We start from the raw sequence: 20,717 nt of genomic DNA on the forward strand, positions 1-20,717 counted from the left end.
AGTGTTGGTGATCAAAGGAGACCATTTTCCTCTCCCTTTGATGTTGTTTGGTTGAGTCATGGAGTGGTAAGCACCTCTTCTTCTTCCGTTTGGCTCCATTTTCATTTTTCTCATAAGGCACCAATGGGAGCTTGGGAGAAAGCTCTATTTTCGGGGGGTTTGATTTCATTTGTGGTCATTTTTGGGTTTTGGGTAATGTCGTTGTGATGGACTTGTTGTTGGAGTGGAGGAAAGTACTACATTAGACCTAAAGCTCATTCATTTCTCCTTCTTCTTCACAAAGTTCTCTTTTTGCTTCTATAGAGGTAAGGGAAGTTCACCTTTTTCTTGTTTTGGGTGCATTGTAATGATATAAAATGCTTTGTTGAAATTTAAATATGTTGTTGAGCATCATAAGTTGAAAGGAATGATTTTGTTTTGATGAAAGATGATGTATTGGCTTAAAAATCGTAACTCGTTACATTTTTGAATCATTTTAATTGATTACATCATGTGGTAATCGATTAAAATGAACTCTAGAAGTTATTTTCGGTTTTGGGCTAGTTGTAATCGATTAATTCAAGTCTAGGGATTGTTTTGTTTACCTGAGCTCTATTGTATTCGATTATAATGGTTAAAACTTGATTATAGAGTTTGATTTTGGAACAATGGTCTTTATGAAAGTTGTATCCCCGGATGTTAGCTAACTAATGACTTTGGTCGTACTTAAAATTATTGTGTATAATTCTAGAAATGATCAAATTAGTAAATCAAGGTAAAGTTGTCAGTAATAAGTAAAACTTTCATATAGATTATAATTTTAGGCACAATATGCTTCCAAACAAGGTTTTTGGGTAAACACAAAAGTTGGAGATAATCTTCTTAGCTTTAAAATGAGACAATAATCAACTTAATTGAGTTAATATATCTTTAATTATCATATTTATAAGTTATGAAGATCATAGGTGTGCATAATAGAAAACAAAGGAGATAGTAACCCAAAATTTATGAGATGTTTTGATAACCTTAAACATAGAGTGGAAATTTGTTATAATGGTATAGTGATGCATAATTATATGATTTGATTGGTCTATTGATCTTATTGTTGAGAATATTATATTGATGATGAGATATTTATGTTAATTGATGAATGTCTTGAGTTGTGTTAGTTAATTGTTTGATGATGATATGAGATATGATTGAGATTATGTTTTTTATCATTAGAGTTGACTTCATGTTAAGATCATGAGATTCACATTCATATTAGTTTTTGGTGAGTTTTCTACAAGGATTCAAGGTGTTAAAATGTTTTGTTATGCTTATTGAACTATAGGTGGGTTCATAAGTGTGATGATCATATGAATGGTAAATATATGATATTATAACCTCTTATGGTGTTAAGACTAACAAATAAATTTGTGACGGCATATAATGTTTGATTTGAATGATCATAACATGCATGCATTGAATGAATGACATTGTATGTGAGTAAACACGTAAGTTTGGGGTGCTACGAAGGCCATCAACCTAGTGTCGGAGGTTGTCATGGTGACTAACATCGAATGGACCTATAGAATAGATGGGTGGATGAATCCCTAGATAAGTTAAGGTCTTTGCAAGCCTTACCAAGGTAAGCCACTATCTATACTCATCCATTTTTGATAAAATCAAACTTCCTGCGCAGGGTTAATTCAAGTCTCCACAAATGATCAGACCATAGAGTGCGACTATGTTATGAGATGTGTTTGGGTTAATTGCTCGAAAGGTAAATCTTCTAAGAGTAAAGAATCAGTATGGTATAACATAATAGTTAGACACATTGATAATTGTGATTTAAGAATGATGTGTTACTTGATGAGTCATGGAAATACTATAATGTTTAATGATTGATGGGCTGATGATGATGATGGGGTACGATGATTGAACCTTGATGTAATGGTTGATGAACTAGTGATTATTATGAGATGTCTTGTTATGAGAATTCTAAGACTTATTTTTTATGTATGATTTCTACATATTATGTTATATATGTGATAATAGTAAATCATGTTTTAATTAAGTTTTATCTTGTTTTAATATGCTTGTTTTTTGTAAGTTTTCCCTTACATTGTTATACGTGTCACTCATGTCTATGATGACCTCGTATTTGATGTACGTGGGGAGCAAATGACTAGAAGGTGGCTCCATGTCTTTGAAAACTTCGTGGATATGTGTACTTAGACATAAAGACATGTTATCCATTTTGTTTCCTCTCTAGAGTTATGTGTAGTATTAATCGGCTCAGAGTTTAGGTAGTTTATAATGTTATTTATGTTTATATGTATTCTCTAAGGAGATTTAAGTTACTTTGATGTTGTATAAGTTCATGTGTGTGTATATATATATATATTAGATGATATTTTTATCTTAGTATTAAGTTTTAGTTTTTGAATAAATTAAAATAAAATCTTCTACTAAAATTAGTTTTTAGTTTTATGTAACAACACCATGTCGTTAGAAAGCAAATCCAGTATCATTCGTCCCAACGTATGAAAGACAATTTATTCTTACACTTGAGTGATGTAGACCCTAGTGGCCCAGTGTCGTTTTTGTGTAGGCACCCGAGTGTCTATTATCAGTCTATCACCTTGATCTTTGTCTACGTATTAGCCGCAAAATGCTTTTATTCACCGAGAAAGAACATCATACATCCAATAGCTCTACACCCAGGGACTCATCTATAATTAATTTTGACTCATAATTAAAAACATATGAACATAATTATTGATGTGGTAAAAAAATGCTATAAGGTTACTGAAATATCTAATGGTAATTAACTTTACCTCACAAGTTGCTAGTATTGTCAATAGGCTATTGACCATATAGACCAAAAGAAATGTACATGCTATTTTATGCTTTATTAGATTTATCTGATGACCTCTATCAGGTCAAATGCATACGAATATATAATTTAGTGGTCTAATTGCCACGTTTTCCCTTCATTTCGTGCAAATAACATTTTAAACAAATGCCTTACAAGTAAAACTACAAATATTCCTTTGTTTAATCGGTATCCAAAATCCTCAGTTTCAAATTCTTGAAACCACCATTTTTTTTAATTCTAGATGAATCAGAGGATTAATGTCCAAAATTCCAATTAGATTTAACAGTTTTAAACCACCAAAAAATAAACCCATGTAGATCTACATATTCTGCACGAAGATGAACTGGGGGTGTTCTGATGTGTGAGATGACATGGTTAACAAACTTTACAAGAAATTCTTTACTGCTTAGTTGTTGAAGCATAAGGGATAAATCTCATGAGGAAGCTGGATAGGGACCAAATGCAAATCACACCAAGGAATTGTAGGACATTTAGAAGGGTACCCAAAGAGCTGTTTATAGCCATGTTGTGTGAGGTCATTTCAGCTCCTCTAACAGTAAATGATAAAGCTGTCACCAGTTGTGCTGCTCTATTTAGTTGGTGCAATCTATACACCTGTTAATAACACTTCATTAGTTCATTATGAACAACGAAATCAATTGAGAAGGGAGTTATAAGATGGACTTGGTGGTTGAAGGAAGAAAGGGAGAGGGAGAGGTCATGGGTTTGAATCCCTCTCACTAACATATTAACAACTAACATTTGCTGATAAAACAAAAAAAAAATCAATTGAGAAAGGTAATCATAAGCACATTAGAAATATTTTAGTTGATTCAATCCAATAAGAGAGACAGCAAATCTAAGATAATCAAAATGTAAACTTAGACTATCAACTAGGCAAAACCATATAACATTACTTTCAACTTTCTACCACGAAGACAAAATACAGAAAACTAATCAACAGGGAATTGGATTGTCCTTACTTGAAAGATTAATGGAATAGCAGACCATGAAGGAGACTTTCGATATCTGGCATATTGCTCAAATGCAAATTGGACAACTATACCAACAAGGTATGGAGCAAGAGTTGCGGAGGCTGCAGGGCCAGTCCACGGCCAGACCAAACCCATAGTCACCATTGGAATTACAAGACTAAGCACCAGGGTAGCAACAGAAGAGACTCTCTGTCCCAATTGTGGGGGTAGAGTATCACTATTGTTTGCAGCGATATCCACTAGCAAGGGTCTTCTTACATGGTCTAGTAGATAAAGGAATACCCCAACACCACAATAGAAAATTGCTTCTGTGAAGAATAATATGAGGAAATCTGGAGATAAAGAAAGAAGATATTTCGGTTTAGAATTCAGAGCTGAGAAGAAAGCAACTAAAAAAATGATAATAGAAAAGAAGAATTAAAGCAAGCAATTAAACACTAAAGCTGGAGAATTGATCATCTCAAAACTACCATAGTTGCAGCACATAATTCATAAGAATTACACTAACAAAAATTCCCTGTTCCCTGCCACTCCACAAACATCTTGAATCTCTAAACCAAATTCAAGTTTTGGAATGTTTTGTTGATTATTTATATTGAAGTTGCAAAATTTTTCATCCAATATGTGTCTGCATAGTTTAATCTCCATTTCTGTCCAATCATCCAGTGAATGATGCCATTCATTTTGTCTAGAAATAAATAATTCAAAGTCAAGCAATGAGCATCATATCCAATTTCTGAACATCAAAAATGTTTTCCTAGCATCATCAGTTATCAACAAACCCAAATACAATTAATTACCCTTTTCTCCACAGTTTTCATTAGCAGATGCTTATCCATATTGATTCAAGGAGACGTTACTAACCTACTAAGAACTACAGCCAAATTATAGAAAACACTGTACATAAAAATAGTAAGTTATGCAAATTACTGCAGACAAAGCAATATAGCACAAAATGCATAAAGCATTCAAACACAGAGTCTTTCTTCCAAGGAGAAATTACCAGTTAACAAAGAGTCCTCAAAAATGATGGATAGCACTTTGCGTAAATAGAGTGAAGGAAAAATGAAGGACGCAACGAGGACTGCAGGGCCCAAAAACCACAATATGCTGTTTTGACTTCTCTCTGAATTTGGTAAGAGGATCTTACTATCTCTTCTGTATGGACGGTTATAAAATGATAGTAAACCTGGTTTTCCATCACTCCCTGATAAATGAAAATATGAGTTGCTTGCAGGAGAGATGTCTTCTGCAACTGTATTGCTGTTTTCTAGCACTAAAGCAGTTGTTTCGAGCTCACAGTATTGTGACTGATCCTCAGAGACAACAAAAAGAGCATAATGCTGTTTCTGTAGCCTTCCTTTTAAGTTTGGCATTCCATGAATAAACTTAAGCTGGCATGATTTGTCTAACCGGAATACAAATGCAAAAACAAAAAGAATATTAAAAACGACATATTCAAAGGAGGTTATACAAAATATATCACAAATTGCAGCTCACACACCCTTCAACTTTGGTCCACGTGCACATTAGATCTTAAGGTTTGAAGTGTGCAAATGACCCCTGGGAATATAATACTGAGAAAAACACCCTAAATTAGGCAAACTGTTAACCAACTGATGGAACTGTTACATGGCAACAACCACCAAAAAAAAAAGTGAGGAAATTGCAAATGTGATCCTAGTCTAAAGTACAGTATTCTTTCAGATTTTAATCTTCAATATACCATAGTTAATGGGTTTCTAAATAGAGAAGTTCTCAGTGTGAAGTTCAGCAATTATCTGCTCCTTTTTAGACCCCTAAGGTCTAATCCACACATGGGCCATAGTTCAAGGGTGAGCTGCAATTTACACAAAAATTCAAATTTCTATAACAAATTTATTCAAGAAATATGCTTGAAACCATTCATTTCAAAACTGTTATGTCTTTAAAGGATGAATAAAGAATTAAGTTGGAAGCTTAATGCAGAATGTAGAAATTAAGAAATCAACCAATAAATAAGGAAGCTACCTTTAGTGTACATTTGCAACTGAGCACCAGTTAGTTGGTTGACAAACAACCCTTGAGATAAGTTCAACTAAATAAATGAAAAGAAATGATGTAAGAGTAAATAAAGCAATACTCAAAGATACAGCAGTTAACAATTTGAGTAGTATAATAAAATAGATTTAATCCAACAGAGAGCATTACTCAAATAGAAAATCACATGAATTGCTCGATAGGTAGTTTAAATATCTAGCAGAAAATGGAAAGAGTAATGGATGTCATGCCTCATGAGTCATGTCACGGCCCTGTCATCATCAATTTTCACAAAAGAATTATGTATATAGTAACTTATTTATAGCATGAATTATTTATATGTGAAAATTAATTGACTGATAAAAATTCAATAGTATAAAACATACATTAAATTTTCATAGAACTGGTTGTCAGAATAACCACAGACAGTTCATATATCACATGTAAAATGCATTTAGTGTTCATAGGAAGTCGTATCTAGGAAATAGCACCCAGTTATCCTTGGCCTTGTAAACTCTATCATGAATAGAGCGCGTCCACACACACACACATATATAAAAAAAAAAACTTTGTACCCCATTGCCCAGAGGCTCTTCGCTATGCGAAGGTATGGGGGAGGGATATTGTACGCAGCCTTACCCTTGCATATGCAAAGAGGCTGTTTCCGGATTCGAACCCATGACCAACAAGTCACCAAGGCACAACTTTACCGCTGCACCAGGGCTCGCCCTCTAAAACTTCGTACCCCATTGCCCAGAGGCTCTTCGCTATGCGAAGGTATGGGGGAGGGATGTTGTACGCAAGAAATTCCATCGTATCTCTTTCTCATTTTAACACTGGTGAATACCAATCAGAATATAGTTTGCAATAAATTCTAGCAAAAGCGACTCATGGCTTTGAGCAAGCGACTAAAAAATGATTTCCCAATTTTTTTCATTCACATTAAACATTATTCATTGGTCAAATTAATGCACAGAAAATCTATCAGAATGCATACATCCATTTGATCATGTTTAAGGAAAATGCATATACCCATTTGAAACATGTAGCAATTTACTGTGGAACTTGTATCTAACATAAACAAAAAAAAACAATTAACCAGCTTAAGAAAGTTGAGAGGAAGTGTGAAGGAGACAGGGAGAAAGAGAAGACACATAAATAAAGTACTTGTAAAAACCAATTACAGCTAGGAAAATCATCAAACTGATTGTGAAGTTAGCCATGATTTATCTGACTACTGAACTTGCAGACCAAACCAAAACAATACCATTTAGGTCTACCTTCTATAACCACCTTATAATTAATGCCTCACGTATCTTTTTCTAGCAGAGCAAACCATTGCACCAATCATTTTAGATAATTTTCAGATGGTAATTACATAACTATTGTTGGAGTGAATAACAAAAATACAAGTATCATATTTTGTATATCCTTCATGTACTGCATGAAGATCATGGTATCTTGTTTCAGGAAACATCCAATTATCAAATGTAACAATATTCAACAGTCTCCTTAATTTTCCTTCTTCCTTTCCAAATGCCTTTGAAATATACAGTTGGTGTAATTGTTAGAATAAAATTGACTAGGGTTACAAGCCTATTAAAGAATGAAGATTTAACATCAATATTCACAGTGCCAAAAGGTGAATGGAAATACTAAGAATTTTCTTCACATTCCCTCTTCATTAAGCTACTTTTACCAAATAACACATTGAAGGAATCAGTTTTTCTGTATCTCCACTAATGATTGTTTTCAGTCAAACCGTACTGATGGAGCGAAATTCAGCACCAACCCTATCCTATCTAAGTCCAATAGTAGCAAAGACATTCTCCCTCAGCAACTTAAAAAGATGTAACAAAATCAACTTTCGAATCTTGAGGTTTAAAAGAGGAACTTCTACTGTCCTAGTTCCACAAAATTAAAAAACACAAGCATTAACACCACCGATGAAACACACAACATTAAAGAAAGAATGCATACACAACAATCGGTCACTCTTGGTCAACCCATGTAGGCAAGTACTACATACACAATAATTAGTATTGCCAAAGAAAACTGAAAATCAAAACCATTGTTCAATTGTAAAATTGGGGAACAGAGTAAATTGAGAAACAATTCAATAAATTCAGCAGCGTAAGTACCTGGGCAGTTCTGGTGCGTTGGAAAGGAGAAGAAGAAAGAGAAGCCGCTGAACATGAAAAGGAGGAACCGAACTTGGCATTTGCCATAACAATATTGCGAATGAAGGAGACAACAAGAGCGTGCGTGGCGTCGAAGGATAGAAGAAGGGTCTCACGTTGGTTGAATCACTGAACCATCTTAACTTAATTAAATAAAGATTTAACGAATAACCCAAAGTGGAACACAGAATAGAACAGAACACAGTCTGAGTCTTACAACGTGTGACACTGCCTTCAGCCGTAGGTTTCTGGGTCTGAGTCTTACTTGTATAGGATTCAACTGAACCCGTTTCGATTTCTGTTCAAAGTTGCCATTTTTTATTTTTTTTCATGGTCTGTGGTTATCTCATATTTTTGGGTCTGATCCGCTTAATCAGCGGATTATGCGAGATTGGCCCGCGGGGTTTGTGGTTACCCGCAGCCCGTTAATTTGTCTGATCCTGATCCAATCATGATGTTAGGTTTCATTTTCTCTTTTTCACTTTAAACTTTTCTTTTTAAATAAATATATTAACTAAAATAGAGATATAAAGATAAAAATAAAAGGTTTAAATTAAAAGATGATAAAAATAAAAAAGAATAAGATAAAAAAGATAAGTGATAACATGCTAAAAATCTTCTTTTTTGATATTTTCTCGATCTTTTTTTCTTTTAATCTATCATTTTCATATCTGGAAGTCATAAATAATACAAATATCAATTCTTATCATTTAAGACAAAAATAATTGTTAAATAAATATTTTTAAAGATATTTCAGTATATTTTTATTATAAAAAATAGTTCATATCATATTTAGGAATTGTAACATGCTAAAAACATTTTTTCTCCTCACGTATGCTTAACAAATATCGAATTAGGCTTCTTGTTGACAACGTACAAGCCTTGATATATACTAAAAATTGGTTACTAGTATTTGATATGCACGCTAAATAATATGTAATAATTATTGTCTTTTAATTACTTAACTTGACTTTATTCTAATATTTATTATTATTTCGAGTTTTAGGAAAAGAAGATGAAGACTCAGACTACTTTAAATATGGAATCATTTGTTGTTGGAGATGTTTAAATTTCATATTTTAGATTTATTGCTTAAATTTTCTTTTGTTAAGACATTATTTATTTTATTGATGTAATTGACTAATTATTGAGATTTTATTTATTTTTGTATTGAACTTAATTTGATTGTATTATATTTTTATTAAAATTAAAATTCTTTTAAAACTAGGCCTACGAATCGGCCCATTTGACCTGCGGGGTCCGCGGGGCAGGGACAGACCAATTTATTTGATCCGTGTAAGAAACGAGGCGGATTGGCCCAGTCCACTATCAATGCGGGCTTATGCGGACGGGCCTTACGCAAGGCAAGCTAGTCCGCTTATCCACTCCTAATCACAAATTAATTTTACTTACAATATATGATCTAAGAAAATTTTAAAAAGGAAAAAAAAAAAAACAAACACATTTTCTGGGGTAGATAGATTATTTTCTTATGTGCAAACACAATGGAACCAGTACTAAGTCAACTCTATGCTATGCTTTGAACATTTTAACCTATTAACAATTTTGACAAATTACATTTTATCTTTTTTTTTCTTTCTAAATTACTATTATTTTTCTTCTAGTTTTAAAATTTACATTTTCCTTCCATGAAATATGAATGTGTTCTATAATCTGTTTAAATGTTTAAAAAAATATATTGACATTTTTCTAATATCTTTCCCTGAGGCTCTTAGTATGATTGATGTCTAAATTTTAAATCTTTTCTATTAACTTTAGAAATGTAAAAAAATAAAATAAAATAAACATTTACAGTGAAATTGAAATTAAAAACAATCAACAGTGATTGCATTGTATGTTTTAAGTCAATTCTTGTATCACTCATACAAAACAACTGGTTAATAATAATAATTACATTTAAAACATTATTTCATTTTCTAAAATCTAAAAAATGATAGTTGAATGTTTAAAATTAAATTTCAATATAAAAACACAAATTTATAGATAAGTAACATACATTCTCATAAGTATTATTATAAATAAAATTAATTATTATTTTTTATTATTATTATCAGTGACCGACCTATATTGCTTTGAGGGTGTGTATTTGTACCTTCTCATTTTTTAAAATTTACTAAATTTATGAATAAAATCTTATATTTTTATATTTTATTTTATTTATATTTATATAATTGAACCTACTGATTTTATTTTTTATAATTTGTATCATTGACTTAGGGTCTTAGATATTATTATAAAATAAGATTTTGTCACATAAATATACACCATACCATATGACAATACTGCATTAATTTTTGTTCTCACCAAAAAGTTTCTGAAATTTTTTATTTTTTTTAATTCATAAAATATACAATTATAATAATTACAGCGATAACGAGTGTATATTCTATTAAATCATTAAGTTTTATATTAATTTCAATTTTCTATAATATAATGATCAGTTTATTAAATTTTATGAAACATTTTTTGTAAACACGGTAATCAATTATCAAGTGAGGAAAATAATAAATAAAATAATTTACTTTGATTATTATATATTTTATTGGTTAAAATATATTTTTAAAAAAAATTATTCATTTTCAGTTTAAATATATTTTTTTGTTAATCTAATTTATCATTTTTTCATTTTCATCCTTGTAAATTTTTTACAAAATGTATTTATTTTATTTTTGTCCTTTAAATATTTTAAATAATATTTTATAAAAAAATTACAAGAATAAAAATAAATAAAAAACACTAAATTACAAGTAGGAAAAATATATTTAAATATTATTTTTTTCATGGTTAAATTATAGCGTGTCAATATGATTTTTTTTTTATAGAAATAACGGAGTTTATTCAGTTCAGATTTGATAATAATAAAAAAAAATTACAGAAATAACGAGTTTGATGAAGCTGAACCTAAACCTATCTATCAGCACCCCTTACAAGTCATCACTTGGAACACCACACCAGTTAGAACAACCTACTGGGCCAGGAAAAGAGGAGAGCAATTATTAGTATTAGTATCTATTTATTATATAGTTTGGGTTGCAGAGTTTCACTTTGTGACAAAAGTATGTAACTATGTTTTTGTTGTAACTTGTGTGATATCAAGTGAAACAGAAGCGCAATCATCCCAATTTGCAAATGCCAAAAAACCTGAGTTTGGAAGAAAGAAGAGAAAAATAAAATGGCGAGCGTGCCTTCACCTTCTCCTCCTCCATGCTCCTCCCCAAACAACCAGGTGAGTGAATGAGTCGATTCACGCTCTTCAACTTCACGCATGCACACGCGCCTCTATGCTAATTATTCTCAGTTTTTTTTTTTTCTAAGGTGGAAGCTGCTACAAATAATGGGGCTTCTCACGTCGATGATAAAAAACCTAACTTCACCGATGGTCTTGAGTAAGTTCTTTTTTTCCTCTTTTGTCCTTATTATTCACTGTTGATTCTATGTGCATAGAACTATTAATTTTTTTAAAAAATTGCTTTGAATTTTCTGGAGATCTTTAACTGAAAAGCTTTTTATTTTAAAGCTGTTGAAATTTCATTAGCTTTCACTGTTTATTAGTATTCTCTTGCAATGGCAACACTATCGATTATTATGAGTATGGCTCGGATCACGCCTTTTAAAAAAAAAATCTTATTAGAATGGATCTGTTTCTTTTTGGTGTTGTTTTTGAACTTAAAGCTGGGTTGTAATTTGGTGATAGAATGGTTAGAAAATTCAATGTGGGAAGTGCTAGAAAATACAATCAGGCATTTTTATTGATTTGACTTGGTGTGCTTGGATTGCTGTTTTAGTGCATGTTTGAATTAAAGTTTATAAGCTTAAGTTTGGGTCAAACTTAAGTTTGCAAAAGTATCTCAAGTCTGGTATCCTCCAGAATTAAGTTTGCAGGCAAAATTTTACTCTGAAACATATTTTTGAGGGACAATCAAACATGACCCCAAACTGATTTTACTCTCAAACATACTTTTGGACCCTCCCACCTGAAATCCAAACATACCCTTTGAGGCACCAAATGTCTGCTCACACGTTCCAAAGTAAAAATGGAGACGTAACTGTTTTGGTGGATTGAGAAAAACATGGGTTATGTTCAACCTAACCTTTTCCCAAACACACCCGAAAGCATCATAGTTTTATAGATTAACTGGCTATGCACCACCACTAAAAAACAACATCCCCTGGCTGAATGTTTAACAGTTCATATAGAATGGATGCATAACAATGACATATTGGTCTTGATTGATTCCTTTAGGAGGGTTTGATACCGCCACCATATATATATTAGAATTAAACAACATGGATGCACCAAAATAGGTGTTAATATTTGTAATAAAAATAAGGAGAGAAGGATGTGGAAAAAAGATAAAACCAGGGAGGGTGAGAACCTGCTGATGAGAATATTGTTAGAGAAATTTTAAAAGGAACTTAGGAGAATATTGCATATTGCTCCAACTTTGATTCTGTGATGTTCTTATTTGTAAAGTACTCAAATTTAGCAGTCTTGACTTGCTCACCCTCTCTACCTAGGTTTTTTTTCTTTTTCCATGAGATGTTTCCACACCCTTGAAATGCGAGCCTAATTCCCACGTAAATTTCTAATGGCCATAGGTGATTCTTGCAAAGTTGCTCATATAGAGTTTCGGTTGCCAACTGAGCCAAATAGATGAAGTGGCTAGGTTCAGGCCTTAGTGGCAGCAAGATGTTTGAGATTATCTCACATTTGGAAATAGATGTGATCAATGGTAGAAGTATTTCAAGCCATTTTTGAGATACTGATGAAGGACCAAAATATTGTTCTTTATGTTGAAACTAGCATTGGTATCTGCATAAGTGCATATTAAAACAGCTCATTTATATTATTTTTTTTCTGAATGAAAATCTCTTTTGAACCCATTTTTTTTATCTTAGCAATCTGTGATGTTACTTAGAAGCATGAAACTTTATCATTTATATTTGTTTCGATGTTACTTATAAAATACTGATATGATACGTTGTATTATGGTTTCAACTTAGTCACATCCTTTGGTGTATGTGGGCTCAACACTTACTTTATAGTTATGTTTCTTGGTTGATTTAGTATCATATAATTGCTAGTTCAGTTCTTCTCCATTGTCACGTTGTGTATGGTTTGGAAACTAAAAGAAGCGAAAGTTTAGTTATCCTTTTATATATGCTTGTTTTGCATGAACAGTCCATTCAAATTCCTCCCTAGTGCTGAGTGTCATTTCAGTATCTCATGGATATTTTTGAATAAATTCAATTGCTCATCTGATATCTTTAGTCATATAACTTCATTGTCAGTTACATAGTCATTAGTTTGCCCGTTACAGAACACTACTCTGTTATCAGATTTAAATATTCTTCCCCTTTATGTTATTTTATTTTTTGGCAAAAAAATATCTATTTTAGAATGCTGTAAAGTGTGTGCCTTATATTTTAAAGGACATAAATCTAAAATCTTTTGGACTCAAAAATGTTATTAGCTGCAACTGCAAGTTCTTTGCCCAGATTGAAATAATTTATCATATTCTTCAATTTACAGTCACTTGGACAGTCCACAGTGCATTGAGAGGTTCAAAAAATATGATGATGATTATGCTCATCGTTTGCTGGCAAAATATTTCTCTAACAAAAACTTTAATGGAGGTATGCAACATTAGCTTTTTTTTTTTGGTAATAAAATATATAAGATGTCTGCTTTCTCTGCTACTGGTATTACAAATTCCTTTGATTTATGCATGAAAAGCCCATTGTGCATACCTTTGTGAATATATCACCGCAGTTTATGCATGTATTGTTTTGATAGTAAATATATTTTGTTTGCAGGCAACATATTTGATTTGGAAATAACAGTAAATGATGAAATCATAAAGTCAAGCAGGTAAGCAGGTGTTATGAACTAAAACATCTTGCATGTTCCATGTTAGAAAAAATCAAGAGAAGAATACAAATAAGAATGACTGATTCAATACTGTTAGCCTCTATATACTAAAAAATAAAGTTCAACACAAGATAGGCCCAGCCCCATTAATACTAAATAACCTAATAAACACGTACATAATAAACCTTTTCTCTAGCATTCTTCCATTTACTAATTCATGCTCCTACATTTTTGTCTAGCTTGACTTGTTACAGGTCTTATGCAGATCCTGTAGTAGGTTTTGAAGAGCAATCCAGCAATGGATCAACTCCACCAGCAGATTCCCAAGCTAACATCCCCAATGGGAAACATGTGGTGAAGAACTGAAATAATGTGCCTTGAGAAGCACCAATGCATGACATCATAGAAAACTTAACGCAAATATAGTCATAATTATTACCAGGAATTCTGGAACTTCGTGAACTGAAAAGATGGTCATGGTCTCAACCATCAAATTCCAAGCCTAAACTAGATTTCCCGGTCATGGTTTTTCTGGGGTTCTAGTTATGAATTTAGGACCGCAATTTATATGATTTAGTATACTGATCGCAAAGTGAATAATCGCCACCCACTATTTGATTTTTATTCTGCATTTCACATTATTTTCTAGTTGTTTGTCTTAGCTGGTACGTAGTACTACAGTAGTATGAAAAAAGTCCAAAATATAATATCGATTGGTGGGGCTCTTGTATTTGTGCTTGTTTCGATGCAACCGAACATCAGAAAGAAATCGTTACAAATCTCATTTGGCTTAGCTAAAATGAATTTTGACGGTTAAAAATCATTCTAAGTTGTAAAACCATGAACACAATGAATAAAGATGGACTAAAAGTGATTTTTCAAAAAATTGAGCAACTAATAAAAACATTTTTAAAAGACTAAAAAAATAATTATCCAAATATTAAGAACTGAAAACATAATTTAAGTCTTTTGATATTTTCAATTTATCCTGGAAGATTCGCAAGAGCAGGAGCTTCCAACACCCTCCCAAAAGCGGTAATAAAGGGTAGCAACGAGCAGAGATCCAACCATCATAGTTAATGAAATGTTTCCATGTTGCAAAGACAACTTCAATTCTCTCTCTCTCTTCACTGTTTTATCTCTAGAAGTCAGAATTCAGCCAAAAATCCCTAATCAAGAGGTGATTCGTCATCTCCGCTTTCTTCCTTCACTATGCAGGGTCATTCTACAAGCAATGCATTCTCCGGATTCTGGCTGACAAATATTACACTCAGTGGGGCAAAGAAGCCCCAAAACATTACATATCTTCTTAGGCTATTTTAGAGGTTGACAATGCATGAACACTCACTCGGCCAAGCCTTATCAATCGCCAATTCAACCAGGTCGAGGTTCCCACACATCAATAGTTTCCCAAGTTAACATAATAATACAAAGGATGGAGGGTTGGGGAGAAACTCTGCCATAGTACTAGTTGCAGAATAGAATCAATCTCACACAGAACCTCAAAACAAAAGCAGCGATTAGAAAAAATATTACAATCTAATCTAAGAATAAAGTAACGTTTTCAATATAACATGAATTAGAAACTTAACTTCCTCATGACCATTAACTTGCTCAACACCAAAACCCAACAGAAAATGGGATTGGCCATATCTCATTTAAAAATTTCAACGCTACGTAGTATTCCCTCCTTCATCCCTCTCTTTAGCCTTTCAGGAGACTACCCCTAAGAATATTTTCAATTTTCAAACCTAAATAAGATTAGCCCTCTTCAAAAATCTGATTGTTCGACAATAGTAGGGCCAGATCGATTCCACATAATCAAGATACATCTCCACTATCCATTCCTGCAATTCTTTCAACTTTTTTCTTGTTAGCTGTTTATAGTCTCTATTTTTTACGCTCAATATAGGCTGCAGAACATAAGTTGAGATATCCTCTTTGAGCTTGCCACGGAAAACGTAGCTGTGGGCCAAAATGCAGTAAGAGGGAGAATTCTTGAGTAATTTGACAGTCTGTTTGAAGCTGAAAACATAGAGTGCACATAACCATCGGATTGCCAAGACTTGGGTAGCCACAATAAATGGGCCCAAAATCCATAAAGGAGTTAGCTCCTTGGAAACTTCAGCACCATATTTTACATTAACAGCCAGGTAGAGAGGAACACTGCAGATAAAAGATAAAGTTAGAAGACACAAAAGCATTGTTGTGCGCCATCAAATACTGTCTTTAAACAATATTATTTAAAAGGGTATAAAGTTGAAGAATGATGCAGAACCTAATACATACTATATTGACTAAGCAGTAAACATGTCATACACTCTGGCTCATTCATTTTCTCCATAAATTCAAGCCTAAAGTTTGCTTCAATCAAGACACCCAAGTTGACTATGCATGAATTAAATATGTGACAAGCAGACAACAAATTAATTTGAAGACAACATAACAAAACAAGCATATAGTACAACAAAAAATGCAAAGACATCCTTAATTTTACAAAGATTGGCATAACTTGCAGAGGAAAAAACAGTTGTACTTACAATACCAGCAAAGGAATCTTTATTGTTGCATCGAGGGCCAGAAAATGGGACCATGCCACCTTCAAAACCGCACGGCTTTCCTTAATTTGAGTCCCTTGTTGAGTTTTTGGTAAAATTCCTGCTGATGTAGGTTCTTCAAAAAATTTCTCCACTTCTTGGCTTGATGGTTGCGTGCGCAACATTGTCAGCCATTTATTGAAAAGTCTATGAATAGCAGATGATGTTGCAATGCTATCATTTGTTTCAGATGCATAAGACAGTGGAACATTGTGAGCCTCCCCGCTCTCTCCTAATCTAACAGAAGTATTGGGTGCCTTCAACCGATTAGCTCTGATTCCTGAATCATCATTTTGGGTGCTGCCTTTGAAGCCTGAAATCCTTAAAGGTTTGAACTTGGATACACAAAAGCAAGGAGGCCCTAAACTGGAAACAATAAACCTTTTATGAGAAGAAGAACTACAAGGTCATGTGCATTGAATTCGTGCACATTTCTGCATGTGCAACAATCACAAGGGTATGCAACTTAAAAAATTAATTGAAATATCGGAATCAATAAATATGAATTTATATAGAAATCAACAAGTACGAAATTTAATATTGGTACTAGAATCGAGAGAAGACACATAAGCAATGCATCAATCATTTGATGTAAGTAACTTTACAAGCACAAATTGGTTTTTCTCTCTCCAGAAATCATTTTATTTGCTCTGATTCTACAAGCGGCAGAAGATTCTTTGAGGATGACAAAAATTACTTCAAGAGTAAAGTTAGATATAATAATTGGTTCGTCAAGACTTGCAATTTTTTTAAATATATATATATATATATATATATATATATATATATATATATATATATATATATTTCAAGGAAGCCCACTTAGAGGGCAATTGAAATTTGACTATGGTAACTCTTACTCTTTACCATAGGGCAACCTCTTACTGAAAGACACTCTATCATTACACTAACTAGTTCTAAACTTCTTAAAGTGACCCAGCCAAAAGACCATATTTAATTCCCATCACCAGAATACACATATCTGCACCTTAAACAAGCATTCCACTTTACTAGGCAATGCCGGTCAGTTCTTCCAATCATGTGATGTTTTGTTAAACACTGCTTCAACTTCAGCCTTTTGCTCCATGGCAAACGCCTCGAGGAAGATGTCACAAACAAACCCTGCAGAAAAGAAAGCAAATCATTAATTCAGTTCATAATTCATATACTGAAGCATTCAAAATGTGAAGATGGAAATTTGTGATAGCAAAACCAACATCCTACAACAAACACAAAACACCCAGTAAAAGAGACAAATAAGACTTCCAGATCAAGCAAGACTTTGCGAATGAGAGAGAAACGTATATAGTCTCAACTTTCAATAAAACTTTGATCTTCCCACACCCAGGATTTTTCAAAACTGAAGGGTGAAACCATGTAGCTTCAATTATTAAATTTGATACAATTGAATCCTTACCACCAGAAAACAACACTGGGCGGTAGTAAACTACTAATAGTCTAATAATGCTATATATAAAAATTGCACCTTCCAAGACTAAAATTTGAGAACATCTTTCTGCAACGAAAATCAAGAACTGGGAATAAAATTGGAAGCAAATTGTAAATAAATAAATAAATAAATCATAATCCAAGTACCTGAGGTTGATGTGCTACGAAGGCCATTTTACGCTTCTATTCTTTTATCCAAACCGCTTAATAAACAGGACCTATTCAACGATGGAGTAAAAGATGTATAAGAAAAGGCGTTAATTAAAGTAATAAACAGAAGCCAAATTAAACCAAATTGTAAAAGTTTTACATTTCGAATTTGAGAAATAAATGTATGGCACCGACTTTGAAAGAAGGGAAAGTGCAGAATTTGTGGATAAAGCAAAATTTGAAAGAAAAAACGAAAGAAAGAAAGGAAGGTACCGTGTCGAAGAACGATAGTGCGGTTTGGGTGAGGGAAGGAATTGAAATGGTTGAAGGGTGGGTGGGTGTGAAAGGAGATTGCAAGTGTAGAACCCTAACCCAAGAAGATGAAAGAATATATGATATGATATTGGTAACACATTGCCACCACCCCTATCTCTTCTTCCCCCAATTCTTCTGTTTTTTTTTTCTATATTTATACGAGAAACTCGAATTTATATTTTTGGAAAATAATTACATTTTCTAAGTAATTATTTTTTTGTATTAAAAGTCAAAGAGTCCGTTAATTTTATTTTTTATGATAATTTTTTTTAGATTAATGATAACTATTTTTATTTTAGAAGGATTGAGTGTGTGTGTTTTCTTCTAAAAGTCAGAATTTAAGAAAAGTAATTTTTTTTATTAATTTGGGAAGTTATTTTGAGTAGTTTTTTTAAAATAAGTGTGAAAGTAATTAAATGAAAATAATTAGATTGCATCCTAATAATTTTAGGATAATTTTGATAAAATAATATAAATTATTAATAAATTATATTTAAAAACAAAGAGAGTATTATTGTTTAGTTTTCTAAGAATAATATATCTACGGTAACATGGAAAAATTTAGTAATTTCATATTAATTATCACCGCTCACCAAGTCAAAAAAAAAAATCACCAGAAAAATTTATTTTTGTCTATTAAAGATGAAATAAATTCTTTTAATTTTTACCGATAAAAAATAAAATAAAAATATTTTCACATATTTATTCTGAACCAAAGATACGTGAACAGTTGTAGGAATTTTTTATGGGTGAATAATTTCAATATTATTCTTATGGATGACCTATATAAATTAACAATTAATGAGCCTAAGATTTTCGTATTATTAACATAAGTTCCAAACCATGAGTTAATAGATCGATTATATTAAAAAATAATTAATATTTTTATATAACACAAATTTTTAACATTTAATATACATATAAGTTTACATAACAATTAATTTTGATCTAATAATATTTTTTTACATATATAATTTTTTATTAAACCTATGATTTTTATTTAAAATTTATATATGTAAAAAATACATTATTATATCAAAATTAATTGTTACAAAATTTATTATGTAAACTTATATGTGTATTAAATATACATTAAAAATTTTAGTATTATATATAACGAAATTAATTATTTTTTTAACATAACTGATCAATGTTTATTTAAAGAAAACCAAAAGAGATAAAGAATGATCTACGATTGGAGGAAAAAAGTTCGGGAGTCATTTACGCATGGAAAAGATGTTAGCACCACATGCGTGTGTTATGAAGACGGTACCTTTAATTGAGTGTGGTAAAAATAAAATAATTTTTTAATTGTTTCTCTTCACTTGAGAACATTAATTATGTTTAATATATGTTGCTTATTTAAAAAAAAGAAAATAAAAAATTACCTACTAATTTACCTATTTATTATTATTATTATTTATTTATTCTTTTTTAGGGTCAAAGTCAAAGGATTTATTTTGACTTAGCCAACATTGATAGGTTGCTGACATGATGGGTCTAATCATCAGTCTAAGTGACAGGGGTGCATACATAGAAAAAATGGGGTATACTAGTAATATTTATTTTATTTTAGATTTCTCAAAAAACAAAAAAGACTCAAGATAAAAGAAGGTGTATTTGTAAAATGGGTAATGTAAATAATAATTTTTATTTTGTTTCGGGTTTGACCAATTAGGCCCGTTTCAACTGGTTTTTTTTTTGTTTTTTTTTCATTTAAATGATGGGTAACAAGCATCAACAACAAAATTCTAAGGGTCTCGTGAGCAGCCAAGGGACTCACTGGGAAGATGGAATGAATCAATCAGCAAACCAAAAGAAATAACAAAAAAAAAATGAGAGAGGAAAAGTGAAGGAAATAAAAGCTAAGGAGAGAAGAAGAGAGAAACAAATATGTGAGAGGATATCACGATCCAAAGACAAAAATCTTGATAATATTTCGAATCACTCATAAACATCACAGTAAATATTATTAAAATATTTATAACACCCACATAAATAAGTATTCCTTCTCTAATTGTCTAGTTGATTTGTGTCTCTTTTTATTTTTGTGTGTTCTTTCTATATTTTCTTTTGTATTTTTTTTAAGTATGTATCCTTGTGGTGTTTAGAACTTCTCCTTTTATATTATTTTTTTTCTTTTTATCCCCTATTATTCTTTCCTTTTTTTGTTATTATATTTTTTCTTCCCTTGTTTTCTTTTTTTCATTTTTTTTCTTTTGTTTTTTGTCTTTTTCTGTTCTTTCTTTCCTCTCTTTTTTTTTTCTTCCTTTCGTT

At 31.8% G+C, this 20,717-nt stretch overlaps 3 protein-coding genes across 5 annotated transcripts; 1 reads left to right on the plus strand and 2 right to left on the minus strand.

Moving 5' to 3' along the window:
- Nucleotides 1-2,923: 2,923 nt before the first annotated feature.
- LOC114409847 lies at nt 2,924-8,336 on the minus strand. Of its 3 annotated transcripts, none has more exons than XM_028373482.1 (6): nt 8,254-8,336; nt 7,998-8,165; nt 5,848-5,914; nt 4,841-5,245; nt 3,826-4,169; nt 2,924-3,457 (listed from the first exon to the last, which is right to left on the minus strand). In XM_028373482.1, the coding sequence occupies exons 2-6, from the start codon at nt 8,082-8,084 to the stop codon at nt 3,242-3,244; spliced, it is 1,119 nt and encodes a 372-aa protein (XP_028229283.1). In that variant the 5' UTR covers nt 8,085-8,165; nt 8,254-8,336; the 3' UTR covers nt 2,924-3,241. The 3 variants fall into 3 exon arrangements, with proteins under 3 accessions (XP_028229283.1, XP_028229284.1, XP_028229282.1); XM_028373483.1 differs by lacking the exon at nt 8,254-8,336 and adding an exon at nt 6,028-6,128 and having other exon boundaries at nt 7,998-8,121; XM_028373481.1 differs by having other exon boundaries at nt 7,998-8,306.
- Nucleotides 8,337-10,931: 2,595 nt separating this feature from the next.
- Nucleotides 10,932-14,640, plus strand: LOC114409849. The gene is made up of 5 exons (XM_028373485.1): nt 10,932-11,283; nt 11,373-11,443; nt 13,591-13,694; nt 13,875-13,929; nt 14,169-14,640. The coding sequence occupies exons 1-5, from the start codon at nt 11,230-11,232 to the stop codon at nt 14,293-14,295; spliced, it is 411 nt and encodes a 136-aa protein (XP_028229286.1). The 5' UTR covers nt 10,932-11,229; the 3' UTR covers nt 14,296-14,640.
- A 349-nt stretch (nt 14,641-14,989) lies between these two features.
- LOC114409848 lies at nt 14,990-18,572 on the minus strand. Its single transcript, XM_028373484.1, has 5 exons — nt 18,399-18,572; nt 18,123-18,193; nt 17,515-17,648; nt 16,470-16,892; nt 14,990-16,095 (listed from the first exon to the last, which is right to left on the minus strand). Exons 2-5 carry the CDS (start codon nt 18,147-18,149, stop codon nt 15,681-15,683), a joined length of 999 nt encoding a protein of 332 aa, XP_028229285.1. The 5' UTR covers nt 18,150-18,193; nt 18,399-18,572; the 3' UTR covers nt 14,990-15,680.
- Between the last annotated feature and the right edge of the window lie 2,145 nt (nt 18,573-20,717).

This window comes from Glycine soja, chromosome 4 (genome assembly GCF_004193775.1).
Source record: "Glycine soja cultivar W05 chromosome 4, ASM419377v2, whole genome shotgun sequence".
NCBI lineage: Eukaryota > Viridiplantae > Streptophyta > Magnoliopsida > Fabales > Fabaceae > Glycine > Glycine soja.

Coding starts and splice junctions, on each gene's coding strand:
- LOC114409847 (XM_028373482.1), bottom strand. CDS start 8,084: ATGGCAAATGCCAAGTTCGGTTCCTCCTTTTCATGTTCAGCGGCTTCT. Junction 5,915..7,997: donor AACGCACCAGAACTGCCCAG/GTACTTACGCTG, acceptor TCATTTATTTAG/TTGAACTTATCTCAAGGGTT. Junction 4,170..4,840: donor TGAGGACTCTTTGTTAACTG/GTAATTTCTCCT, acceptor CTTTATCTCCAG/ATTTCCTCATATTATTCTTC.
- LOC114409849 (XM_028373485.1), top strand. CDS start 11,230: ATGGCGAGCGTGCCTTCACCTTCTCCTCCTCCATGCTCCTCCCCAAAC. Junction 11,444..13,590: donor AACTTCACCGATGGTCTTGA/GTAAGTTCTTTT, acceptor TTCAATTTACAG/TCACTTGGACAGTCCACAGT. Junction 13,930..14,168: donor GAAATCATAAAGTCAAGCAG/GTAAGCAGGTGT, acceptor ATTTTTGTCTAG/CTTGACTTGTTACAGGTCTT.
- LOC114409848 (XM_028373484.1), bottom strand. CDS start 18,149: ATGGCCTTCGTAGCACATCAACCTCAG. Junction 17,649..18,122: donor TCGTAGCACATCAACCTCAG/GTACTTGGATTA, acceptor TCTTTTCTGCAG/GGTTTGTTTGTGACATCTTC. Junction 16,893..17,514: donor AAGTGGAATGCTTGTTTAAG/GTGCAGATATGT, acceptor TATTGTTTCCAG/TTTAGGGCCTCCTTGCTTTT.